Source organism: Leptodactylus fuscus, chromosome 4 (assembly GCF_031893055.1).
Source record: "Leptodactylus fuscus isolate aLepFus1 chromosome 4, aLepFus1.hap2, whole genome shotgun sequence".
Lineage (NCBI taxonomy): Eukaryota > Metazoa > Chordata > Amphibia > Anura > Leptodactylidae > Leptodactylus > Leptodactylus fuscus.
The window spans coordinates 101,713,479-101,729,429 of NC_134268.1; the positions used below are offsets into that span (position 1 = coordinate 101,713,479).

At 40.3% G+C, this 15,951-nt stretch overlaps 1 protein-coding gene across 1 annotated transcript in view; it reads left to right on the forward strand.

Moving 5' to 3' along the window:
- The window catches only part of SCGN (secretagogin, EF-hand calcium binding protein), a 33,253-nt gene extending 20,286 nt beyond the window's left edge, over nt 1–12,967 (forward strand). Inside the window, exons 6-11 of the mRNA XM_075270963.1 lie at nt 3,214–3,291; nt 4,415–4,470; nt 6,073–6,118; nt 9,422–9,481; nt 10,851–10,919; nt 12,181–12,967. Coding sequence (XP_075127064.1) covers nt 3,214–3,291; nt 4,415–4,470; nt 6,073–6,118; nt 9,422–9,481; nt 10,851–10,919; nt 12,181–12,309 — 438 coding nt within the window. The 3' untranslated portion in view covers nt 12,310–12,967. The remainder of the gene's footprint in view (nt 1–3,213; nt 3,292–4,414; nt 4,471–6,072; nt 6,119–9,421; nt 9,482–10,850; nt 10,920–12,180) is intronic.
- The last annotated feature ends 2,984 nt before the right edge of the window (nt 12,968–15,951 follow it).

The window sequence follows — 15,951 nt, forward strand, 5'->3', positions numbered from 1 at the left end:
ATACCAATGTTCACAGCACTTATATTACATGAAAATCTTTATATTGTGTAAAAAGATTAAAAAAAATAGGGTCTGCATTAAATTCTCTATTGGTGTCGTTCATTTCCAGATACAGTGAATAATGAAATAATAATAACATTAGTCCTTCTCTGAGTAGACCACACAATCCTGAGGCCAGTTCTTAGAAAATCGATGAAGGCATTGTACCAATGTTTGTCACAGTTTTTAAGACTTAAAGAGGTATTCTGGATAATAGAAAACTGCTAGATTGGTAGTGACTAGAGATGAGCGAACAGTGAAATATTCAAGATTCGATATTCGTTTGGAATAGCCCCTCAATATTCGACTATTCGAACAAATATCGAACCCCATTATAGTCTATGGGAAAAAATGCTTAGTTTCAGGGGAAGCCACACTATGACTCAGGAGAGTCACCAAGTCCACTATGACACCCCAGGAAATGATGCCAACACCTCTGGAATGCAACTGGGACAGCAGGGTAAGCATGCCTGGGGGCATCTAACAAGCCCAAGTCCCTGTATTACGCCACTATCTCATCGGGATCCCTGTCAGCTTGCGATATGTGGGAGCTGACTTTTTCCCATAGGAATGCTTTGACCAGAGTTGATTGGCCGAATGCCATACAGAATACAGCATTCGGCCAATCAACGCTGGTTCTGCCGGAGGAGGCGGAGTCTAAGATCGGTCCACAGTCCGATCTCAGATATAGCAGTGTTGAGCACACAGCTCTGCTACACCTTGAAATGTAGCAGAGCTGGCCGTGCGCTGAGCTCTGCTACCCCCGAGATGCATCTCAGCACACACTCAGCTCTGCTACATCTCGGGTGTAGCAGAGCTCAGCACACACTCAGCTCTGCTACATCTCTGGTGTAGCAGAGCTCAGCGCACACTCAGCTCTGCTACATCTCGGGTGTAGCAGAGCTCAGCACACAGCCAGCTCTGCTACATCTCAGGTGTAGCAGAGCTGTGCTCTCAACACTGCTACATCTGAGATCGGACTGTGGACCGATCTTAGACTCCGCCTCCTCCGGCACTCAGCTCTGCTACATCTATGGTGTAGCAGAGCTCAGCGCACACTCAGCTCTGCTACATCTCTGGTGTAGCAGAGCTCAGCGCACGGCCAGCTCTGCTACACGTGTGTGCTCAACACTGCTACATCTGAGATCAGACCACAATGGAGATTTCTGTGGACCAATCTTAGACTCCGCCTCCTCCAGCAGAACCAGTGTTGACTGGCCGAATGCTGTACTCTGTATGGCATTTGGACAATCAACGCTGGTCAATGCATTCCTATGGGAAAAAGTCAGCTCCCGCATATCGCAAGCTGACAGGGATCCTGACGAGACAGAGCCCCAAAGAGCTGTGTGAGTAACATTCCCACCTAAATAAAGGTAATCCCTAGCTAACCCTGCCTGTACATCTATCCCTGTCTCACAGTCACATAGTTCAGTCTCATATGACCTGGACCTTAAATCCACTATTCATATAAATTGAAGATCACCTGATTTAGCCAGCCAATTACTTTCTCCGATTTTTTTTCGATGCCTCCATTGTCGTAGTTCCTGTCCCACCTCTCCTGCGCAGTTATTGGTGCAAAAAAAGTGCCAGGGAAGGTGGGAGGGGATACGAACTTTTAGTGCGTTTTGCCTCGTGGTATTCGATTGTAATTGAATACCTCGAACGGCCTGATATTTCATTGAATATCAATTCGATTGAACGCCGTTCGCTCATCTCTAGTAGTGATCCATCTAATGGGATCTGTACTGATCATGAGAACACCGTTCCTGCGTACCCGATTTTACTGAGGCAGTGGTTGAGTACATATACTAATACCCCATTAAAAGACTAAATTAAGCACACTTCTTGACTATCTCCAACAGTCCCACACTAATGCGCCTGCTCAACCATCACTCCAATGTGAGACTCAAGCCTGCACCTCTATATAAAATATTTGCCTGGCTATTACTTTACATTGGTTTCTAACTCCATTCTAAGTTTGGTTTTGGATTGTGAAAAGAAAACAGAAGACCAAATTAAACCCCAATGCAGGAAAAACAATTATCCTCCTCTATTAGCCAAAGCAGGGAGTCGATGTAAAAACATTTCTTCTAGGCCAGGCACAGAGTTTTAAGGACTCTGCTCAGCCATATATTACATGAACACCCATTATTTCTAGTGAGCGCTTGTGATCATCTACATATTGCCAGCAGAGATTTCAGCTGCTGAATGCTCAATGACCAGCCTATTGCTAGTGTATTACTAATGGAATTGTCAATGGCTTTACATAAGGCACAGTAAATGGTACTGTACATATTTCATGTAATATCTAATGGCCAATAAGTTCCTTAGATGTTTCACTTGTTTCTTAGGGGGCGTTCACACTACCGTCGGTGTCCGACATGTAGTGTCCGCTCCTAGTGTCCGCTCAAAATCTGTCACGGACAATAGGAGCGGACACTAGCTGTGTCCGTGACAACTGTCATTCATCTCAATGGGCATCGGGTGCGTTGTTTTGCACTCCTGTGCCTGTCCTTCCCTGTCCGCAAGAGAAGATGTCCGACTTCTCAAGCGGACAGAAAAACCCTGCATGCAGGGTTTCTCCAGGGCTGAGGACAGAAACACAAGGCAAAATGACACAGGCCACACAGGGGTGCAAGTGTGAATGTCCCCTTACCTAATAGTTGTCATTACGGCCGGGGTCCCACGGACCGGAAACACCGCGATTTGCCCGCAGCGGAGACGCTGCGGGAAAAATCGTGGCGTTATTCAGTGCAGGCAAAGTGGATGGGATTCATGCAAATCCCATCCCCACTTTGCGGAAAAGATCGCAATGCGGACACGCTGCGATTTGCAAAGCCATTGCGGCTTTGCAAATTGCAGCATGTCAATTATATCTACGGAAATGCTGGCGGCTTTCCCGTAGATATAATATTAAGAGCCTGCAGAGGAAAACTGTGTGAACTTTCTCTTAAAAGCATTGCGGAAAGAACCACAATGCGTTCACGCAGGGGTTCTTCACGCAGCGCTTTAGTGCTGTGGATACGGCCTGTGGGGCCTTAGCCTAAAGTAGTATTACTGTAAAACCACTCAGTGGAAAAATATCCTGAAAATCAGAATGTTTCCATTGTTGTAGTTAGAGTTTATATTCATTATCTCATAAATCAAATCCAATTTTCATATTTGTTAAACCAGAATTTCCTACAAGATCTCTTCTCACAACACAAAAAACAGATCAGTGGTGATAAACTGGATGAATACACTGATACAATGGTAAGTGGTGCATCAGTAATTGCAAATATAGTGTCTTATAGCATTATTTGCTATTATTATAGTGGTATAATTTTGGAGAATCTATACTAAATTGTATTTTACTGCAAGCATAAAGTAGTCTGTCATTTACAGATTATGTTCCACAACTAATAGTTTATGGGCTTTACAAGATGGTCACCCCATTTAATCCATACAGAATTGTAGCTGTGTTGAATATTATGCAATTTACAGATTATGTGCCACAGCAAATAATTTACAGCAAATTGTTCTACAATTTGTCAACCCAGTTAATCCATACAGAATTTTTTATGTGTTAAATAAAAAAAGGGAAAATGGTGCTTAAGATCTTATGTTTACTTTAAGGTCCAAGGTGCATATGGAGGGAGGAAATTAGCATAGTAAGCCCTTATTTACGCATCTGTAGATCACGTACATATGGCGTCTGCATTTTACCCAGATGCCATGTGTACTGATTCATTTGTTTATTTGGAAATCAGTGCTTTTATTGGCAATAATAGGTTGGCAAACAAATAACTGAAGTATGTCCTGTTTTTTTTCCCCTGCATCAAGGATGCATCACACCAATGAAAGTCTATGGGTCCATGAAAAATAAAAGAATGATATCAGTGTATCATCCGATTTTCAAGGACCCAAAGACAAGCAAAGTATAGAAAATGAAACAAAAAAATTAGAAAAATGAATGAGGCCAAGGAGAACAGAAGGGTCTACAACCTGCACATAATGCTGAGGGCTCATTTGAAAGTTGGCTTTTGAGTTTATAGCCATATACTTGAACATGGCAGGGAAAGAGACTTCATTTTTTCGTTTTTAAAAGCAGTATGCGAAACGCATTTTCTCTCCTTCCATATTTATTAAACTCTAACATGTACGACAATCCGCTAAAAGCATCTCTATTCAGCACCTATAATAGCCATTTATTTCCTGCGTGCCATCCACCTCCACTGTCACTTTTAGAAATATGCATTTTAAAGTTATTACTATGGGAAGGTTACTGGTACATTACCTTGACATAGTTCCCATTTACAGACATAGGGACTGTGCATTCAGTTTATTTCTCTCAATAACTGAAAAAGCAATGGCTAACTGTGTTTACCTGCGTTAGATGAATCTCTTTGACAAGAATAAAGATGGCCGTCTGGACCTGAACGACTTGGCAAAGTAAGTGTCTTATTCTGAATGTGTCATTGTGTTTATTAAGTTTCTAGCTGGTTTATGGAGATGATGTATTGGAATTATGATGAAGGGTACATGGAAAGGTTTAACGCATGCATAAGGGAGCATTCACATGGCGTAACGTCCCGCGAGATTTGGCACGTGTACGCCGCATGACCCTTTGCGTGCCGTACACGCTCCCATTCATTTCAATGGGAGCGGGGAGCGTATGCGCCGCACTAGTTTGCGGCCGTGAATAAATGCACGGCCGCAAACTAGCACGGCGCATACGCTCCCCGCTCCCATTGAAATGAATGGGAGCGTGTACGGCACGCAAAGGGTCACGCGGCGTACACGTGCCAAATCTCGCGGGACGTTACGCCGTGTGAATGCTCCCTAAGACTGAATTATTAATAATCTTTATAAACAATTATAATTTATTATCTTTATTTTCTCCTTACATGGATAAATGTTTCTAGAGCAATTATGCAATGTCAGTCACTTCATGGAGTTGTCTTTATTCTATGTGGCCAAGCTGCTGTTCTGCTTTCTTAACATCAGCAAATGAACATAGGAAACTGGTGTCTGCAGGTGACTCATGGACCCCTATGGGAGAGCCTTGTATGCATGCTGTGTGACCTGCACAGAAGTCACTGTCTAGGGAGGGAATTGGATATGAGATGTGTCCAACACATATTGTCAATGCTGTATCATGTATTACAGTATCTGCCTTCAGCTTTATGGTGGAAACACATGATATCTGAAGCCTGGCAACTCACAATGGTCAGTGTGTGCATTCTGTTGCCGATAATGCCTTAGCCTTACCCATCAGCTAGTGAGGGTGTGCAAGCCTTAAGGTGCAACACTGGCACGTTCAGCATGTGTCCTGAACATTATAATTGAGGTATTATCTGTCATTGTAATCTTTCCTGTGATGATAATGGGACGACTGCTGAGGAGTGATCTCTGCAGAAAAGTTAATGTTAATGCATTATGAGGCTCAGATGCTAGTGTGAAAGCTTCAGTGTTTCATTATTAATTGCAATACAATGATGTGGAAGTTTACACTGAAACTCACTCAAAATGTTAAATAAATATATATTCACATAAAAAACTTGAATTAAGCAATGGACCAAGTTCTGACAATCATTTATAAATGAACAATTTCTGTTACAGAGCTGCTGTTTCTTCTATGCGGGAGCTGAAAATACAGTAAATGTTAGAGATCTTTGGTCATGAAGTTATTCAATACCATTACAAATATGCCCAGACGTCAGTGCTGTCCTCCATGTCATGTTTCGTTCTACACTTTACTTTCTCTATTTAACCCTGTATTGAAAAAGACATATGCCTGTATACAATAACAGCCTTCATATGCCCAGGGACCTGGCAATGTAAGCTTGATCTAGAATTTCTGTAATTCACTGTAATGGAAGTTACAAAATGAGCATAGAGAAAAAATATGATATTTCATATACGATTAATAAAAAGTATACTATCGCATAGGATTGGGATTGTTTTACAGATGTGCGGCCCTACAAAAGAACTTACTGTCCAACTCTGCAATAGAAAAATACACCTTCAACAATTAATTTTTTTTTTTTTCAGGATTCTGGCACTTCAAGAAAATTTCCTCCTCCAGTTTAAAATGGATGTAAGTATTATTGAAGCAACAATTTTAACATTGGAGGTATTTTATTTTTTTTCGGTTAACTGAGATAGTAGCTTTGTGGTATTTTAAAACTTTTAAAAACTTTTTTTTTTTTAACCTTTATTTTGAACCCTTTAAGTCTGGGGGTCTGAATGTCCATGAAGTACACTGCAATATATAGCAAAGTCCATTGACTTTGGCAGAACTAGGAAGGAAGTATCACGAGCATCAAGGGGGATTGGTGGAGGTGTGTGTAACTTCTTTGTTGTTTTTTGCTACTCTGAGCCATCAAGAAAGACCTGCCTGACTTGCCATATGGTGATAGCTGTGGTGTTTATGGCAAATCAACAAAACTGTTTTTATTTTGGAAGGGGGGGGGGGGGTTAACAGACTTTTCAGTTTATTTGACTACTGAATGCTGAATGTAGTTTTATGTTCTGATGGTCCAGGAAGGACTATTGTGAGTTAACAGTATAATAATATAAGGCCATTGTAACCATGACTGCTGTAACCACTACATTAGATACATCCGTCGTGATAAAGGTTTCTGTAGTTTTATAGCAGAGATTTTCAGGTTGACACGTGAGCCTTCGAGCACATTACTGCATCCATTGTTTACTTGTGTTAAATGAGCTGCTCATTGAGCTTTTAATGCAAGACTTAAACCCTTTTATCCTTTAATGACCTTCAGCAATTTGGCACTTTGGTGAAAATGTTGTTTACTTAAAAACAGCCAATATGTTATCTGTAATCTTTGTTGTGTGCATAGCAAGTTTCATGTAGCTCAAAATACATAGTACATATTGTGTCACATGTTTACCTTAGGGTAAAACACCATGTAGCAAGCTGCATCCAAAAAATGCTGTGGAAAGGACTATGGCGTAAACGTGTTAGAAGTGTTTTTCACAGAAAGTCCACAGAAATTTTCACTGCGGACTCTCTGCTTCTATTATACGTATATGGAAACTACCAGCATTTCCATAGGTATAATTCACATGCTGAATTATGTGTAGATGGGATTAGAGCCAGAATCCCATTCATTTTGCAGGTACTGTAAAACACATAGTTTTTGCAATGTGGGGACCCAGCCTAAAAGCTAGCCAGAGATTTTGATGGATAAATGAAAAAATATACTTTGCTGTTTAGAAAATTTATTGTGGTTTTGGTTCCTTCAATTTTTGGGTTATGAGTTTATGTGCATCCTTGCTCAGTACACGTAAGGGCTTTACAGTATCAAATTATAACCCATGAAGGCACTCATTGTCAGAAACCTATTGGACTTTTGTAGTTGGATTTGAAACATACAATTAAAGGAGTTGTCTCATTCCCTATTAAAGAATACAGTTAGGGACCTAGTCAAGGGCACCACTCTATGAGTAAGAAGAGAGACACACTTTGTAAGATGAATTCCACTCTGGGGGAACCAAAATGTCTATGCACTTCACAAACATCTATTAATATGCATGTTCACCAACAGCAACAAGTAGCAAGTAGCATGTCATAGAGCAGGTGGAGCTGAGCGGTTGATATATAATTTTGTGGAAAAAGATTCAGCATAATCTATAATATATTCATTTATTTCTCTGTTCTTTCTAAGTTTAGAAGGCGTAATTGAGTCCGGTGGGCAGTCCTATCAGTAATTACAGCTATCTTTGTATGCACTGTCACTGTTAGTACTGCCCACTTGACTCAGACAACAAGTTATACTGAATCTTTTCCCACAAAACTATAAATCAGTCTGCTCAGCTATTCCTGATGTAAAACATGTTGCCTGTAGAGCACACAGTATTTCTAATATGGCAGATTCCCTCTAACTTTCAACCAGTATGTCAATGAGTTGCTAGAAAAACGTTCTATATTAGGCAGGATATGACGGTAACTTCCAGAGCACCCGTTTTATCTATGTTCCTCACCCAGCACTGCCTCCTAAAATTCACAGATCCAAAGTGTGGCGGCCACAAACAAACATGGGTGCTCTGATATTGCATTAACTATTCACTGGATTCTTGGATGCATGTCAGTAAAGACTATTTGTGATTTTGACAATGTTGCCATGAAGAACTGTAAAGGATCAGAAAAAATATTCTGATATTCTGCAACTCCCTTAGAGCATATTAGTGAATTGTATTAAAGAGGCGATCTTGTGTTCATTTATGTGAAGAATCTAGCACCCTCTGGACTAGGCCCATTCATTTGGGCCTACTCCGGAGTGGGAATCCGCGAAAGTCATGGCAGTCGCATTTTGGTCCTATTCTGACGCGGCTTCCTGCATCAAAATCAGGACCAAAATACGTGGTCACTAGCCCCGTATGAACTAGCCCTAAATGTTCCCGAGGAATGGCTTGGAGACACACAAGTCCTTCTTATATTGTCAATGTTCCTGAGGAATAGCTTGAAGACAAACACTTCCTTCTTATATTGTCAATGTTCCTGAGGAATGGCTTGAAGACAAACACTTCCTTCTTATATTGTCAATGTTCCCGAGGCATGGCTTGGAAACACACACATCCTTCTTATATTGTCAATGTTCCCAAGGCATGGCTTGGAGACACAATTGTTCTTCTTATATTGTCAATGTTCTTGGCTTTAAGACACACATCCTTCTTATATTGTCAATGTTCCCAAGGCATGGCTTGGAGACACACACTTCCTTCTTATATTGTCAATGTTCCAGAGGTATGGCTTGGAGACACACACGTCCTTCTTATATTGTCAATATTCCCGAGGCATGGCTTGGAGACACAATTGTTCTTCTTATATTGTCAATGTTCCTGAGGCATGGCTTGGAGACACATGTGTCCTTCTTATATTGTCAAAGTTCCTGAGGCAAGGCTTGGGAACACACACATCCTTCATATATTGTCTGTATTGACAGTGCAGCAAGATTTGTGTTTTATGGCAACTGAAATGAGTCAATTCACAGAAAAGTGTCATTGATTATTCTAGTTTCCAGGGATTGATGGAGCACAGAATACCCCTCCTGCTTGGATCAGAGAGTGACAGCAGAGATATATATACACCGTCATGTCTTTGTATATAGTCTTGCTATATGCTAACCCAGGCCTCCATGAGTACAACAGTCATTTAATCCTCTGACCTCTAATGATAATATTAGGACTCTGTTCATTCTGTCCCAGGCTACACAGCAAAACTGACAAGTGAACTAGAGAAAACAAGAGATGTTAGCTTATTCTGTCTGCTCTAGTAGCCAATGAAAATGTGAATATTTTAAGATAAACTCTCTCAAATTAAACATGATTATGATTTCTGATGACAGGTTCCTTTAAATCCTTTTCCTATTTTTAGGCAAGTAGTCAAGATGAAAGAAAAAGAGATTTTGAAACCATTTTTGCACACTATGATGTAGTAAGTATGAGTTATTATTCCCACTGCCAGTGTAATAATGTCATGGAGAGTAGAAACTACAATTCAGCAAATGCTATGAAGAAAATAACTCTGAAAACTTGAAGTCATTTCCTCAGCCTTAGTTTAATGAGATGCATGTAACGATTCTACATGCCCTGCAGAATTATCTGCCCACTTGGAGAAAAGACCTTTTATAACGCTACAGTTAGGTTTTTGGTTTTTTTTTTAACCTTATAAAGAGGCCATTGAAAAAGCCAATACAGATAAGTATTGAAAATGTTGGAAAAATAAAAACCTAGGCCTTATCCTTTTGTCATTGTCAATCTGTCTTTACTCACTGCCATGGTGTCCTATGAAAGAGGAGATTCTCATCTTTGATATGACATTAAGGTTGCAGTCCTGCTTGTATTATTTCAGAGATATCATCAGCTGAAATAACATTCAGAGTTAGGATGCAGCTGCTCCTCATCCCGATTAAGTTTTCAACTGATGAATTTTCTAGAAATAATAAAGACAGGTCACATGAAAGATGAAAATCTCCCCCATTATACGATGCCAGAAACACATTTCTAGCTTTTATAATGCCGAGACATAACTATTTAAAGTGCCCCTCCCCACCCAGATTTTCTCTTCCTTAAATACAAGCCGTGCACCGTACACAGTGGGATACAGCTCTCAATAGAGAAAGAATAAAGAAATGCAGGATTTCACAGAAAGGAGGCAAATTTTATTAATAAAGTAGATTACAAAATTTATTAAGGACTCAAATGCTACCAGAAAATCAAAAGTTGTGAAATTTTAGTGATACTTTAGCTTAAATTTCAGGATTTATTAAGCAAATGTGTGGATTATGACTAGATGTATGAAATAGTTCTCTATCCCCCAAAGGAATTCCAAATTTGGATATGAAGAATCTGCAAAACCCAAGCTTAAGTGTGAAATCTCATTCTTTCTTCTCCAATAAACACCCTGAGCACTGGTTCCTGTATCCCCCATGGACCAATTAGGAATTAAAAAACTTTGCCACTTCAAAAATTCTTCAAAATTAACTATGAAAAATATGTACAGTTATGTATTTTTTTCATTACACTCGGGTACACCGCCAACACATTTTTATGTGAGTGAACAATGTCATAGCCATATAACAATCTGTTTATTCAGTCACAATCTCTACCTCTCTACTCTACCAGTCATCTAGTCTAGGAATCTAAATACTGCATGGCTGAGAAAAATAGGGCTATCAGTGTTACATTTTGGAAATTTCTAAGGGTATTCCATTACGGTGCTTTCCTTTGTACCTTTGATTATTTTAATTTTACTGTAAATGGTTATTAATGCCTAAAATTAAATATATATGGGTTTTTTCTAGAGCAAAACAGGAGCCCTGGAAGGTCCAGAAGTAGATGGATTTGTGAAAGACATGATGGAACTAGTGAAGGTATATTTCCTCATTAACAGAAGTCCCCAATTCTTTCAGGTTAACTGCCACATTCCAATAGAAGAAGTCATGTTAAATTACTCTAGGGACTAAAAAATTCACTGGTCTCAAAAGATATATATCGCTTCCAAGTTTGAAGAACAATTCACTGATTGGGAGGTACTGGAAGAAAAAGATTCTCTAAAACTTCACTTTTAATAAATATACTTTTAAAAAACAATGAAACTGTATAAAAAGAGTCGCAATGTAACGTCACTTCTAGTTGAAGCAAGACTGTAATGCAATCCTATAGGATAGAATGCAAAAATCTATGTCCAGGTAGTGATGGTAGGGCTTAATGAACTCAATGGAGGGGCCAAGGTATCACCTGACAGTCCCTCCAACTAGTGCCCTGTCTCCCTCAACATACCAGACACGTCACTATCACATCAGTGTCGGTCTAAAACACTCCATTTTCCACTTCTTATTGAAATGAATGGAGGCTGATTTCAGGTGGAATTTGGAGCTGACTTTGAGGCAGAACTCCAAGGTGAGCATACCATTAGAGGTGCTGGGTGGGGTGTCGTATCTCCATACAGCTCATGTTGATAACCTATTCTGTCAAGGAGTAATTTATATGCCAAAACAGACATGGATAAGCAAACAGTACAAAAGCATAAAGGAGAGAACAGAGGGGGAGTATGGAAAGCCAGCAAATATGGAGACCACACAGGGGGAGAATAGAGATAATACTGGCCACCAGGCCAAACAAAGGTATTTGTCTGTGCTGCATGCTGTGATAGAATGATAGATATCTAACACTTATTGCTTGAAGCTCAGCTAACCAGTGTTAGGATTAAACAGCAATCTCCGTTTCCGGTCAGCTTTTGTGACAGCTGACTGGGCTCTCCCTTCTTCCGCGGGCCCATGTGCAGCCACAACGGCTAGAAAGGCAATGTGTAAGCTCCTGAAACTGCTTTTTTGTTTTGCTAACCATAGATTTATAAATTCTTGTAATGAAATGAGGCTTTTAGAAATGTCCAACATGGCATAAAGAGCTCAGGTTTTAGGTTATAGCATGTTAGCTATTATATAGTTCTACTCTGCATTACAATGACTATGTATTTGTTATTTGAGCGCCCTCAATTTGTTTACAACCTTACAAAGTAAAGTAACATTTGCTGTGTATATGCACATTTTCTATCCATATGTGACTGAAAAATTGCCTGTTTCACAGTGCTACATGAATATTGTTATAATACTGAATATCTTTTGCAAACAGCCAAGTATCAGTGGTGTGGATCTCGATAAGTTTCGTCAGATTCTGCTAAATCATTGTGATGTCAACCGGGATGGCAAAATTCAGAAGTCTGAGCTGGCGCTGTGTCTTGGTCTGAAAGTAAACCCATGAATCCTGAAAATTCTGCCTCTTTGTGCCTCTTTTGCCAGAACATGCTGGTTTAACGTGAACCATGTTCTGCTACGGAACTTTGTTCCACTGTTCATTGTGGAAGTTTGGATTGTCTGCGGTTAAAATGTATGAGCAGTGCAAAGACAATTGAGTGCATGACAGGCTTTTGATAAATCCAAGTTTGTTTCAACTGGAATTATTTTTCTCTTACTATTACAAGCTGAAATCTCTAAAAGTAATTTTCTTGAGGTCTAGGTTACACAGCAATTTCTGTCATGCAATACTGACACTATACAGGTGTAAACTTTTTTCATCTAGGACCTAATAATATATGATGACATATAAGCATTATGTTTTATTACAGAAAGTTTTGTGCACTTTGTGGTGTTGCAAAATGCAATGGTGTTGCAATGGTAACTTTGCACAGCCTGAAATAATGCTTGCACTAGGCATTTCTATAGATGAGGCAATAGTGCAGTGTTGGAAGCTTTGCTGTCATGGGCATATGAAGTTGCAGTGTAGCCTCAGACAAATGTAAGTTTAGTGAAATATAATATGTAATTTAGTCATGTCATTGGAAATCTTGTAATATTTGTTGAACGTATGAGATTCAGTATGAATAATGCATGTACTTGTCATTTAGTGCTGCTGTGAAGTAATAAAGTTTATGTTTTTTTCAAAATACAACCAACAGTGTCATATGTTTCTGTTCCAAATGCACATTTTATCGGATTCAGCCTGTGATAATTTTCTTCATAATAATCTTTATATTTTAATATTATATCATAGAATGGTATAATGTTTAAAGCATCTCTATCACTAGATTTTCGTGTTTTTAGCTAAAGATATGCCTGAATAGCCTTTCAATAGGCTATTCAGGTGCTGCTAATCGTTTGTAGAAAGAGTCCCCCCACCCCGTTTTTGTTAATTACCGTGGAAATCGATATGCAAATCAGCTCCACCATGCACGGTAGGCGTTCCGTGCACCCCCTTGCGTCATACCTTCTGGATGCCCACCGCTGCCTCCAAGCCCACCTGAAATCCGGCGGGAGCCCTACTGCACATGCGCATGACTTCAATATAAACCGCCGACAATGGAGACGGTGAATACGCAGGAGGAGGTGGGCTTGGAGGCAGCGATGGGCATCCAGAAGGTATGATGCAAGGGAGTGCACAGAACGCCCACCATGCATGGTGGAGCTGATTTGCATATCAATTTCCATGGTTATAAACAAAACGGGGGGGGGGGAGTCTTTCTACAAACGATTAGCACCACCTGAATAGCATTTTAAAGGCTATTCAGGCATATCTTTATCTAAAAACACGAAAATCTAGTGATAGAGCCCCTTTAACTAAGCAAGGAAAATATTTTAAGAGTAATAATTTACTGTAAAGCTCACTCACATATTAGTATAGACTTGTCTATTATTCCTTTAGTGCTGCTTCTCGTACTTCTTGAAACAGTTATTGTCTTTGATTTCTGTACTTTATCTTGCTCTTCTTTGGTAAACTAATGTTCCACACTATGCAACACAGAGCTAAATGGCATCATTCACCATCCATTTAACCCTTGGTATTTATTAACTGAGATGTTATTAAAGCACTTGTAGAAATCTGTGTTCTCCCTCATCTCTTCCTCCTAGCAGAATGTTTTTTCTTTTCATTCCAAAGTCAGCTTAGCTACTTCATTTGGTTTGCCTCTGATACAATCTGGTGCTTTTCACAACCACATTATGCAAAAGCAAAACATGCTGTCCCACTGACTGCTGCCTCTGCTATTTCAATTCTGCCTGTCCCATTGAGGTTTGGTAGAGAATTATTTGTGGTTGTGTTTTCTGTGTGTTGGTTCTGGATCTGGACCTTTCCAGTTTTGTATTCCTTCGTATTCTAACTGTTGCTACCAAGTTTCAGTCTAGTCTATATCCAGTGGCGTAACTAGGAACGGCGGGGCCCTGTGGCGAACTTTTGACATGCCCCCCCCCCCCCCCCGACTGACACCCTCCGAGGATCCCAACTGGAATCCCCCTGCATTCCTGCGCTCTTTATTATGTCCCATAGTGGCCCCTACACACAGTATTATGCCCCATAGTGGCCCATACACACAGTATTATGCCCCATTGTAGACACCCATGAACAATTATTATACTCTGGGATTTTTTCTTTTCTGGGGTCAAGGAGAGTCACAGAAGTAGGCCCGAACTTGCCCGGAGAGGTAAGTAACAGTGTTTGTTATGTTACCTTACCTCCACTGGACCTCCGATCATTATACTCGGGGGTCTGAAAAGATCCCTGAGTATAATAATGATGTTTGTGGGGCCCGTGGTGTCACTTACTGATCCCAGCCACTGCCAGGATCGGTAAATAAATAGGGCCCATTACCAGCTGAAATAACTGCAGCCGGTAACGGCCTATTAAGAAAACAAAAAAAATGCAGTGGTAGCGGCTGTCACCGTGCCTCTAATGTCCAGGGCCCTGTGGTAGCCGCTAACCCTGCTACCCCAGTAGTTACGTCACTGTCTATATCCTGTACCCATTACAAGCCTTCAACCTAAATCCTATTTCAAGTCTATATCCTGTTACAAGCCTGTATCATTTGGTTCTACCAGCAAGGAAAACCAAATATTGCTATATACTCCAAACTGTGTTCAAAACTTAAACACTACTAACATAATCAATAATCAATCAGGGAATTCATTTTAAAACTTCATGTTGAAACCCAAGGGGCATTCTCCCTATCGTTGTTGACCGTCAGTATTGTCCGTTACAAGATATTAACAACAGGTACTATCAGAACCATCATTAATCTGTTAAAATCCCATTGCTTTGTTTGGGATTTTACCTGTCGTCTGGGGATTAATACTGGACAACAATTTTATGACGGACAGCAACTGTCCGCTATTTTTTCACTTTAAAGTCTATGGGTAACTGAATTCATTAAACTCTATGAAGCATGGTGTGTAACAGTTTATGTATGCCAAACATATATTGGTCCTGATTGTGACCTTTAGAGCAAACTAGGCCATGATATATAAGTGACACAATTTTTAATGTTCTAGGGTTAGGAAATTGCCAGGTAAGCAATTCCCTAGCTGCTGCTGTTGAAACCTGGGAGGAAGAGAATGACAGAGAAATCGAGTCCTAATGCTTGACCCAGCCCCAGTCCCTACCTACTTGCCTCAACTACCCCAGGCAGTAGAGGACAACCGGGTGATAGTCCCTTCCTGTAATACAAGTGTATAGACAAAACATAGTCAAGAAAAACAGACATGGGTAATCAAGAGAGCCAAGGGTCAGAACCAATCGGGCAGCTTAGTACGGAATCGGAACCAGAAGAATAGTCACAAAGGAAAAAGCCAAAGTCAGAAATGTAAATAAACAGCAAACAGTAGATAGCTAGCACACTCAGAGAAGCAATGGCAAGCAAACAAGAGAGAGCTGGGAAACTATATAAAGGGTAACAAGAACCCACCCCAAGCTTGATTGGCAAGTGAGGATGTCACTCAAAGAGCTACTAACGTTAACTCCTTAGTAACCAGAGGAGCTCAAACACTGGCTAGACTGACACACCACAAGAATACTCAGCAGAGCTAAAACAAAAGGAGCAGAAGATCATATATGGACACACCTCCTGCACCATAGCAT